The sequence below is a fragment of the Macrobrachium rosenbergii genome, chromosome 48, assembly GCF_040412425.1.
Source record: "Macrobrachium rosenbergii isolate ZJJX-2024 chromosome 48, ASM4041242v1, whole genome shotgun sequence".
NCBI lineage: Eukaryota > Metazoa > Arthropoda > Malacostraca > Decapoda > Palaemonidae > Macrobrachium > Macrobrachium rosenbergii.
In genome coordinates this window covers 57,642,283-57,654,547 of record NC_089788.1, presented here as the reverse complement: position 1 = coordinate 57,654,547, position 12,265 = coordinate 57,642,283, and the positions used below count along the sequence as shown (strand labels likewise).

The 12,265-nt window shown below is 36.9% G+C and overlaps 1 protein-coding gene across 30 annotated transcripts in view; it reads right to left on the bottom strand.

The window, feature by feature from the left end:
• tim (timeless) overlaps positions 1–12,265 on the bottom strand; it is a 510,805-nt gene that overhangs the window by 223,542 nt on the left and 274,998 nt on the right. For all 30 annotated transcript variants that reach the window (XR_010850869.1, XR_010850868.1, XR_010850866.1 and 27 more), the window contains one exon: positions 11,433–11,625. Coding sequence is in view for 26 of the 30 variants with exons in the window: in XM_067091829.1 (XP_066947930.1) it covers positions 11,433–11,625 (193 nt within the window). In the remaining 4 variants the exon portion in view is untranslated. The remainder of the gene's footprint in view (positions 1–11,432; positions 11,626–12,265) is intronic.

Sequence of the window (12,265 nt, the reverse complement as noted above, 5' to 3'; positions counted from 1 at the left end):
CATTTCGGTTTCCTCGAGGGGATCCTGTCTCGCCATTTTCACCATTTTTTTTTTTTTAATTATGTAGATTTAAGTGTAGAAAGTGTTTAGTGCATGTCAAGTGTTTATAAGATAGTGGGAAAGGTTAATAACAGTGTGGGAACAGTTTAAAAGTGTGGGGAGGGTTTATAAAGCCTTAAAAATGTATATAAATAATAAAATATAAATTTAAGGTCGCAACTTCGTGGATTTTTGTCTATTGTGCACGGGGTTCTAGAACCTCAACCCCCCAAAAGATGAGGGACAATTGTGTGTGAGTGAGATAGATAGATAGATAGATATATATATATATATATATATATATATATATATATATATATATATATATATATATATAGATATATATATATATATATATATATATATATATATATATATATATATATATATATATATATATATATATATATATATATATATATATATATATATATAGATATATTATTGATATATATATATATATATATATATATATATATATATGTTATATATATATATATATATATATATATATATATATATATATATATATATATATATATATATATATATATATATATATATAATATATATAAATTACATACACATATATATAAGACTGAAACAACATAACTAGAACATGCGCCATAACCAGGAACTGACTTTCTGATGAATATATTGGATCAGAAACGAGCGTAACCCGTGGCTGCCTTTATAATATATATATATATATATATATATATATATATATATATATATATATATATATATATATATATATATATATATAAATTACTAAAAGGACCTCATTCAAACTGGATGGTATCTAATGGAGTTTTTATTCAAAAGGTACAAGCTTTCTTGGACAAACAGTCCACATTATCAAGTATCCGTACATTTATTAGGTCCTTTTAGTAATTCTACTAATGCACAGAACAATTGTGTATGTGATAAAGTTAATATATATATATATATATATATATATATATATATATATATATATATATATATATATATATATATTATATATACACATACACAAATACATAGAGGCAATCCCCGGGTAACGTTGGACTCAACTTACGTCGTTCCAATCTTATGGTGCTTTTCAAATACATTCATCAAAAAATCGGTTCCGGGTTACGGTGGATGTTCCGAAGTTATGTTGTTACAGTCTTACAGTGCTGTAAGCAAAAGACTGGAACTAGTTTCTGAGTGTAGTAGACCGGACACTGACCTACTGTACTCTGAGTCACTCATGCAGCCAAACAAAGGCCTCACTAATGTGTTTGCCACCATTGTGCTAGGTTGTATCTTGATACAGCCACTGTATTTTTGCTATGTTGTTGTCGCTTTAGAGTATCTTACTTACCTTTACTATGGCTCCAAAATGGCAGAATGGTTCATCTGATGGCAGTGCATCAAAGAAGAGGAAGGCCATCACAATGGATGTTAAATTGTATATCATTAAGTGTTCGGAGAAGGGAGAAACAAACACTAAAATCAGTCATGCACTGGGCCTTAGTAGGACGACAGTCGGGACCATAGTAAAGGATAAGAAGTGTATCCTAGAACATGCGAAAGGCACTGCTCCTATGACGGCAACGATAATTACAAAGCAACATAGTCAAAACCTTGTGGAGATGGAGAAGTTACTGATGGTGTGGCTTGAAGAGAAGAACCAACGCTGTGTTCCAGTGAGCCTTAGTGTTATTCAAGAGAAGGCTAGGCTGTTGCATCAGGCAGTAATCAAGAAGAAAGGGGAAAGTAGTGCAAGTGAAGAGGCTGTGGCTAGGAAAGGATAGTTTAAATGTTTTATGACTTGTGCTAATTTACACACTCTTAAGGTGCAAAGTGAAGCTGCTAGTGCTGATCAGGAAGCAGCAGACAGTTTTCCTAGTGGTTTGGCCGAGATAATTAGGGAGGGGGTTACTTACCAGAGCAAGTTTTAATGTGGATGAGACAGGCTTATTTTGGAAACGTACGCCTAGTCATGCTTACATCTCCAAGGATGAGAAGTCAGCACCACGCCATAAAGTCAGAAGGAGAGACTAACTTTGCTTCTTGGGGGGAATGCTAGTGGTGACTTCAAGCTTATGCCCATGTTAGTCTATTTGGCTGAAAATCCAAGAATTTTAAGGGGTGTCTTCAAGAGTCAACTCCCTGTCATTTGGAGGCCTAACAAGGAGGTTTAGGTGACACTTGTAATCTTTGAGAACTGGTTTAATAAAGAATATGTGCCATCAGTGGAACGGCATTGTGCTGAGAAGAGTCCGCCCTTTAAGGTCTTGCTTGTGTTAGACAATGACCCTGGACACCCTTCACAATTGCTAACTTCAAGGCCTACTACCTCAGGAGGACAATATGCAATGCCTTCAGGGCCACTGAAAGCAACAATGAGTTGACTCTAAAGGAAATTTGGAAGTCCTACAGTATTTTAGATGCTGTCAAGACTATTGTAAGTCCTTGGGACAAGATAAAGAAGACCAATTTGAACAGGACCTGGAAGAAACTGTGTCTGTAGTTTGTTAATGACGTTGTAGGATTTGAGGAGGTAGAGAAACTTGATACTGTCACCAAGAAAACTGTTGGATTAGGTAAGACACTAAATCTGGAGGTGGAAGCTGAGGATGTCACCAAGCTGCTGGAATTCCATGGAGAGGAGTTATCTGAAGAGGACCTCACTCAGCTGGAGAAGCAGATGATTGAGGAAGATGAAGAGGCACCACCAGAATCCAGGCTATTAAGTGCTAAGGGCTTGTCAAAGGGATTTTCACTTCTAGAGGCAGTGATGGCATGTTTTGAGGCTGGGGACCCCAACGTGGAAAGGTTCACAAAGATACTTTGAGTGGTCATGGATGGGGGCACTTTTTACAGGAAGACTTTGAAGGAGAATCAGTGGAAGAAAAATGTCCAGTCTAGGTTTGAAAGTTATTTCAAAAAGAAGTCTCCAACACCATCTGCCACTCCTAACCTAGGTAAGGAATTCTTCACATCTACCAAGAGAGCTAGAAAGTTCGAAAATCATTTGCTCTGAGGCTACTTCAGCTTTACAGAAGTCACTGAGCAATTCTGGAACATGAAATTTGCTCAATACTTCCTCAGAGTAGATAGGGGGGAAAGGCCTATGAGTCTGAATCAGGCCAAACTTAAAGAAACACATCCACTGCTCAAGCCTGAGGGCCTTCAAAGGAGTAGTAATCGACTGGTTGTTCTTGTTCATCTGCGTGCTAACAAGTCTACATTTGAGTGCTCCTCTAATCCCACAGCAACTGTCAAACTTGTAGGTGTAACAGCCACTTTGTAGGTAGTTTTGTTCTTCTGAATCCCCAATCACCAAAAACACTATCCTTCCACAGAATGAATTATCAAACCATTATCATGTTGTTCATTTCACTAAAAGAAGCAATCTTTCCACTACGACTGTTTCTGACCAGGGATAAAGCTGCTAGGCATCTTCGATGGTCTTTCCACTGCCCTGACATCTAGTAAGTGTTACCAGGTGTAGTGTTGACCCTTCTATGTTGTATGTAAGTGTAATGACACTAGTCAAAATTCTTTGCGAATACAATGTTCAACTCTAAGTTTAAGTGTCCATCCTACAGAACCTGGCGACAATGATGGTCCTGGATTACAGTACTTACAAGTTTGATGAATGTTAGCTGTAAGTCATAATCTCTTATGCTGAGACTGTACTGTAATTGAGCCTGATTATTCTGGCAAAATCCCCAGTGAGGCCATGTTTCTTAATAAAGAAAGCCCTTACCACTTACAAAGCTTCCTTAGCAAGTGCCTATTTGTCTGCTGACAGACAAGCCTGCAAATTCAAGTATCATCCCCACATCACTAGATAAGAATGAGGAGGAGTGCACTGCACAGAGACTGAGCCAGGTGAAGCAACAGATCCTTGGCCTTTGGCATGCTGTCGAGAGTTGGCCATCTTGAACCAGAAGACTTAGAAGAAAAGATTTCTTGCTCCTAAAAATCGACCCCCATCCACCTATGGGGTAACAAATTCCCTATGAATACTTATAGAGGCACTGTATGCAAACCCAAACAAAGCGCCTTGAACAGTAATACCTCCTCTATAAATACACCTCAAAGGAACTTGGGTGACTGAAGATGTACTGGTATGAGAAAAATGTCTCCTGCATGTCCACCAAAATATCTGATTGTTCCTTTGGAAAGTCACTAAAACCATGCTAGAAAAACAAAGAGCATGGAGACTGACACGTAAAGTCATTCATTCCCAATGAGTCCAACAATGGTCGCCAATCTCCAGTTACTTATGGAGCTAGGATAAAGTCAAGAGGTAAAACCCCAGTGAATTACAGCCTGGTCCATTCTTTCTCTCTAATTTATAACCTCCTACTAAAGAAAGACAAAGGAACAGCTATAGGAGACTAAACCAGTGGGGGTAACCTAAAAGGAATTATAACTCTCCTTCACTGCCTCCACCACGTAAGGTTCTGCTCCTAAATCTCTCCAAGCATGCCACGAGGGTTGCAATTGGCTATCTACCAGAACCTGGGGCTGAACTTATCCCCAAAAGGTATAAAATAAGATTTGCACCAATATATACTCCCTTATCACCTTGACCTGTGCAGCATAAGCCTTTACTACAGATAAGAGCATAAATGTTCCCATTTCTTCAAAACCAAGTTAGTATAAGCATGAGAACATTAGCCTGTAGTATCAGAAATGAGTTAAACACTAACACTCTTCCTCGCTAAACTCCTGCTGGTGCCAGAAACCCTTAAAGCTGGCTTCACAAACTCCCCAAGCTGGCACCAAAAACACACTAAGCTGGAGCCTCAACCTCTCTAAGCTGACACAGAGAAGGGGCAATATACTGAGCAAAAGTTCAATAAAAGATAAAAACTTCAACAATCCAAACTGAGACTCTGTTTCAGCATGTCCACAGCACTTGTCAGTCTCAAATTCGTCTCTTCACAGGAGAGAAGAGAAAACCGAATCTTCTACCAAAGATGGTTTAAGCACCTGTATCGCAAGAGTCAGTGCTCCACAATTTCCTAAGAAGCCAGAGGTCAAGCCCTGGCAGACCTAAAGGGAGCTTTGTGCGCCCAATTACAAGAAAACTTACAAAAGGCATACATAAAAGGGTGCCAAAATGCTTGCAGACAACTAAGACCTATTCTCTATGTGGTCTCTTTCCTCAACTAAATGATGATACAGCAAAGCACAAACGCTCCAGCAAAAGCCGATCAAACAGAAGGAGATCCTCCGATTCAAACACTTCTTCCTCCAGAAGGTGACAAGAGACAGCTGTCTCCTAGCAATTCCTGGCGACAGGAGATGAGAGCAGCCAAGCACCTGTATCGCATCCACGACTCGATGAAAGGTAGACAGGAAAACGCTTCATCAATAGACAGAAAAATGCAGTCAAAGCAACTCAGCTGAGTGAAAGAAACAAAGCGCCAAAAGATAATGGGAAAGTTGGGAGGTAGGGGGGGAGAGGAGTTAGAATGACCCTCCTGCCTCATCTGAAAGTGAGTCAACAGACTTCAGAGCATTCCCATATGACATCCTTAGAAAGATATGTAGCTAAAATAATATCTAGCTTGGAAACAACAGAAGATACTGTAACCATGGTAGATTTGGAGAGAAAAATATTAACAGAGGCAGAAGTAAGAGATCTGTCGAAAGCTGAAGAAAAGGCATAGTAGAGAACTGAACAAGTGCATTTCGATGGAGAAAGAGGAGTAGGCTAGCAGACAAGGATTTAGAAAGAGCAAAAGAGGAAAAGATTGGTTAAACAATCGACTGAGTCGACATAACATCAGAATAAGTAAAGCTAGCTCCAGACACATTATTTCTAATGAAACTGTCTATACCTACTCTATATAATTAGTCCTATCAGTACTAACAACTCATACTAGGTACTGATGAAGGCAGAAGTTGCATACATAGTAAACACTAACATTTACCAAAACGATCTTCCAGCCAATGCATATACAAGACTATAAACGTGAAAAACGGAGAGGCAGGTGACGGAGGGCACAGAACCACATCGCCCATACAACTGACCCGATTCCCTGGCAGCGAACTTCTTCCTTAGGATCCAACTGTTGCAGGGAGTCCTAGGCTCAGGCTACAGATGGGCGAGCGCACCAACACCTTACCTCTTATGAGGGAACACAAAAATTATCACACAATGGGGAGACCCACACTGGTTCCCTAACCAATTCAGTACTAGCTAAAGCATCAGCAAAGGAAAAACCTAGACTGAGTATGGATAAGTACAGAAGAAGGACCTGGAGAAGGGGGAGAAATGACAGGTTGATACTGTAACCTGAACTAACTAACTGCTTTGCCATCTAACTGCTTCCCTTCTCTCCATATACTAACAAACTTAAGCAGAAAGTCCTTCGAAAATCCCTACTTCATTACATCTATTCTGGAGATCACACTTAAAACCATTGCAGCCGGCATAAACAGTATCTCCTAAAAGATCAACATTCTGCTAACATAGTAATGTAATCATTCCTAAAGAATCTGACGTTCTTAGCCTTGATTCCAGTGGAGGCATCCTAGGAAAAATAAATGTACAGGACCGTGATAGCAGCAAAAAGCCATGAAATGCCAACAAGCGCCTATACCCACTGGTGGCAAGGAGAATTCTGACTAGAGCTTAAACATTCAAAACACACCTGGTGGAGAACAGGTAAACCAGACAGTCTTCTGGGCAGCCATTCGATCTTTTGTTTGAATGCTGACTCGGCTATCGGCGCAGAGATGTAAGCTAACCTTAAACAGTAGGTAAGATTCATCCCAAATAGTATTTATACTGTACTTTATTACATACTATACTCTAATTTTTGTATTTTCATTCCAAATGCAAGTTCAAGCTCCCACATACAATACACTGTATAGTATATCAAGTGGATAAAGAATATTTGTACATTTTTGGAGGAAATTCTGCAAGATCATGGATGCACACCTCACCAAAAGAAAGGTAAATCACTTGGGAAGTTTTCAAGGTAACCAAAGGATTACAGGTGAAGCTTTTATCACTTTTTTTTTATTTTAATAAATTTTTTATTGCGGTGTTCCGACTTACGTCATTTTCAGATTTCCGTTGCACCTCAAGAACGAAATTCTGATGTAACCTGGGGACTGCCTGTATATACATATATTTATTCATATGTATACACATACATACATACACACACACACACTCTAGAAAAGTTGTCCAATAATGGAAAATTCTAGCTGACATTTGGTTGCTTATGTTGAGATTTTGCTTAAAAGTTAGTCTTCAAATACAGTACTATTTGTTCACCATGAAAGTTAAATGTAAAAGCACTGATGAACAGTTCTTTTAAACAAGTTAGGATAACAGTCAATTCTACTACTGTACTTCCGGAGCTTTTTAGTTTGCGTAAAAATCAAGATCTGTTGACCTTATCTGCTGGCTTAATAACAAAGACTAATAGAGAACTTAAAAGAAAATTTCAGATTAAAAATGGAAAAGCCTTTGGAACATTCAAAATAACTAGTGAAAAAGACAGCATAAGACAGCCAGTCATCTATGAGCTCACTAAAATATATGAAAACCTCATAAAGGTTGAGATGAGACCATAAGAATGTGAGAGAAAACTTACAGTAATGGTATACAACAGAAAAGAGGATATACTGTACTGCAAGGTAGAAATTAAAGGGAAATAAAACAACCTGAGCCAAAGCTATGAAAATCTTCAAAATAGCCAAGGAGGAATGCCTGAAAAAAATTGTTACAACTGGTAATTATTAGTCTGATTTCATGACAGAAAGATAAAAATGAAGCACTTTTAATAATGATGCAACTGCATAAAAAGCAGTTGCACATTTTCGTTGATACTGAAAAGGCATTTGCCGCAGTTCCAGGACAAACAATTAAAGGGGCATTACAAACGCATAGGGGTACCAAAACACTAGATCTAGGGTGAAAACAGTAGCAGGTGTACCACAAGAATCTGAGATAAATGTTGGCGTCCATCATGGATCAACACCGAGCCCTTCTCTGTCACAGAAATGGAAGAGGGTACAAAGGACTGCAGACAAGAAGGCAATTGGGAGCCTTTTTAATTAACCCTTTAACGCCGAAGCCCTATTTACAAAAACGTCTCCCGTATGCCGGCGGCGTTCGGTGAGTTAGCGCCGAAGCGGAAAAAAAGTTTTTTTCAAAAAATCACAGCACGCTTAGTTTTCAAGATTAAGAGTTAATTTTTGGCTCATTTTTGTTGTCATTGCCTGAAGTTTAGTATGTAACCATCAGAAATGAAAAAAATATCATTATCATATATAAATATTGGAATATATGACAGCAAAAAAAAAAAAAAAAAAGTATATAATTGTATACAAATCGCTGTAAGAAAAACGGTTAAAGCTAATGAGTTAATTTTTTTAGTTGTATTGTACACTAAATTGCAATGATTTTGGTATATAACAAATTTTAAAACGATCAAAGCAACACAGAAAATATTATCACAAAATGATGCATGAATTAAGAACGCCATGGACGTAAAAAATTTTTTTTCAAAAATTCACCATAAATCGAAATATTGTGCTAGAGACTTCCCGTTTGTTGAGAAATGAACCTAATTGATTGAATATTACTAGACTGTAAGTGTTTTAGCTTACAATTGCAGTTTTTCGACCATTTCGGTCGAGTTAAAGTTGACCGAAAGTCGAATTTTTTCTATTTATCGTGATTTATATGGAAATATTTCAAAACTGATAAAAGCTACAACCATGAGATATTTTTTGTTGTATTGTACATGAAATTGCGCACATTTTCATATATAAAACTTTATGTAACAACTAATATAAAGCGGTGCAAATATTACGACAACGAGACAAAAGAATTTCTGAGATGTTCGGCCGAGTTACCGCGCAGACGTAAGGAAAATGTTTTTTTTAAAAATTCACCATAAATCGAAATATTGTGCTAGAGACTTCCAATTTATTGCAAAATGAAGTTAAACGATTGAATATTACTAGAATGTAAGAGTTTTAGCTTACAATTGCGTTTTTTTACCATTTCGGTCGAGTCAAAGTTGACCGAAGGTTGAAATTTTGGCAGTTATCGTGATTTATGTGAAAATATTTCAAAACTGATAAAAGCTACAACCATGAGCTATTCTCTGTTGTATTCTACATGAAACTGCGCACATTTTCATATATAAAAGTTTATGTAACGACTAATGTAAAACGATGCAAACATTACAACAACATGACGAAAGAATTTCTGAGATGTTCGCCGAGTTACCACAGCGTGAGACGTAAGGAAAAATTTTTTTTTTCAGAAATTCACCATAAATCGAAATATTGTGCTAGAGACTTCCAGTTTGTTGCAAAATGAAGGTACATGATTGAATATTACTAGAATGTAAGAGTTTTAGCTTATAATTGCGTTTTTTTACCATTTCGGTCGAGTTAAAGTTGACCAAGGTTGAAATTTTGGCAGTTATCGTGATTTATATGAAAATATTTCAAAACTGATAAAAGCTATAACCATGAGTTATTTTCTGTTGTATTCTACATGAAATTGCGCACATTTCCATATATAAAACTTTATGTAACGACTAATATAAAACGGTGCAAACATTACGACAACGTGACGAAAGAATTTCTGGCGCGGACGTAAGGAAAAAGTTTTTTAAAAATTCACCATAAATCGAAATATTGTGCTAGAGACTTCCAATTTGTTTCAAAATGAAGGTAAATGATTGAATATTACTAGATCGTAAGAGTTTTAGCTTAAAATTGCGTTTTTTTTACCATTTCGGTCGAGTCAAAGTTGACCGAAGGTTGAAATTTGGCAGTTATCGTGGTTTATATGAAAATATTTCCAAACTGATAAAAGCTACAACCATGGGTTGTATTTTGCTGTATTGTACATGAAATTGCGCATATTTTCATATATAAAACTTTATGTAACGGCTAATATAGAACAGTGCAAAAATTACGACAAAATGACGAAAGAATTTATGAAATTTTCGGCTGAGTTACCGCCCGTGCGTAAGAAAAAAGTTTTTTTTTTAAATTCACCATAAATCGAAATATTGTGCTAGAGACTTCCAATTTGTTGCAAAATGAAGGTACATGATTGAATATTACTAGAATGTAAGAGTTTTAGCTTACAATTGCGTTTTTCGACCATTTCGGTCAAGTCAAAGTTGACCGAAGGTTGAAATTTTTTGTAGTCGACGTACGGTACGTCCACTCGGCACCCAACAGACAATTTTAGTCGACGTATGATACGTCCAATAGGCGTTTAAGGGTTAAATGACCTTGGCAAACAGCATAAGCAAACAAAGCTTAAAGCATCCAGCAAAGTAGCAAAGGCAAGTGTACAATCAAGATAGTGGATATGTGGCTGTTGTGTGAAAAATGTGGGAATGCATTCTGTATTGTGTACTAATTGTACAGGAATGGTGTCTTATGTCCTCACTCTTGATGAACTTTATATCTGTAAGGTCTTTGGTAAATCCCTAATAACTTACTCCAAGCTTTTGCTGTACAATATTGCATTTCAATTTCCTTTTATTGTACAGAATCTATGCCATTCGACATTTACAGTGGTGTTTCTATGGTAATACAATTTAATACCTCAAAAACAGTTTTAACATAATGATCTGTTTGCCCATCAGATCTGTCTTTTCTATTTGATGATGTTTAATATAATCTCTTGTGCATTCAATTAACTTCAAGCTTGCCTTGCCCTTATTATTAGTAATGCTTCTGAAAACAAAGGCATTGTTTTGCTCATGCACATTCTTTCTTTGTCTTGGTTAACATATTTTTATAAAAGCTACCCGTCTAATCAAAGGCCTTATCTTTAACCCCTTGTCTTTGTCTTCTTTCTGTTGACTGCAAAGTGGTCCATGGGGGAGTGGGTCTTTTCAATGGTGACTATTTTGGAAACTATTCCTCTAAGGAGAAGGAAAAGTTCCTTCTCTTTTAAGGTGGCTTTGAAACACCCACCGGGCCTTCACATTTTCTTTCAGAATAACAGAAGTATACAGATTGTGCCCTACAGACCTCCTTTCCCTCTCCTACAAAGGTCAGTAATTGATGCTTTAATATTTATGTTTTCTGTCATTCTAAGTTTTCTCTATTTTAAGAAAATACTTCCCCACTTTTCCTTTACTTTTTTTTTGGTCCAAAGGTACATACCAAAGCTGAAGATAAAGGTACGACCTTAAGAAGTCTTTAACATGACCACAGACTAATGGACAAGTGTAAGATGACGTTTACTTTAAAAGAGGAAACACATCCTAACACTGACAATTTTATGAAACCACAATAGCACCATAAAAATATAAGGTCATGGGCTTTAAAAATGGTTCTAATAGCCATGTAAGTCTTATTCAGCATCACCTGATGATAAAACTAAAACCTCTACTCACTGTTTCACATGGTTGACAATATTAAATGAAGGCATGGACGGATGAAGCTGACTGGTGGCCTCTTGAGTGGTGAGAAAGCGATGATTAGAAGTAATCAAATCCTGCAGATAATTGAGGTTTAGGATTCCTGGTCGGTACATACGGATAAGCAGCACAAACAACTGGCGAACTTCCACTAACTGACCAAGTTCCTCTGTAAAACAAATATAATGACCACATTAAACTTTGCCAAAGACAATTTTTCAGTAATTGATAGTTTGCCTGGAACAAAATGTGCACAGTACAGTACAGTAATTGACCACTTAATCGAAAACTGAATCTGCTAATAACTTTGAAGGTAGCACAAAAGAAAGGACTGCATTACAGCTACACATTCGATACTTATGAAAGCACTGTCATCATATGATTTACAGACAAAATAAGGAAAACTTGATGGGTAGTAAACTGAATGGTGAGAAAAATAACACCTGCATATGTTAGCTACAACGTAACACCAATTCATCATACTGTAATCTTGTTCTTGAAGTTAACAGGCCCAGCTGTATCATAACATTATTTGATTTGGCTCTGCTTGTTAAAACATCCTGGTCATGATTTTACTTAACTCGAATCTTGTTTTCTAATGCACTACAACTGCTTATGAAATACCATTTATGAAAAGACACGTAGATGTGTTCCCAAAGCATTTGTTCACTTATTTTTCTCCTACTTACCAGCCTTCTGTTACCTTTTATCCTAGTCAGGCTTTTTCCACTCTCAATATTTCTCATATAAGCATTTATAACTAATCTTAAACTCCAGTGTTATTTGTTAATCTATCAACTCAAAAGAGC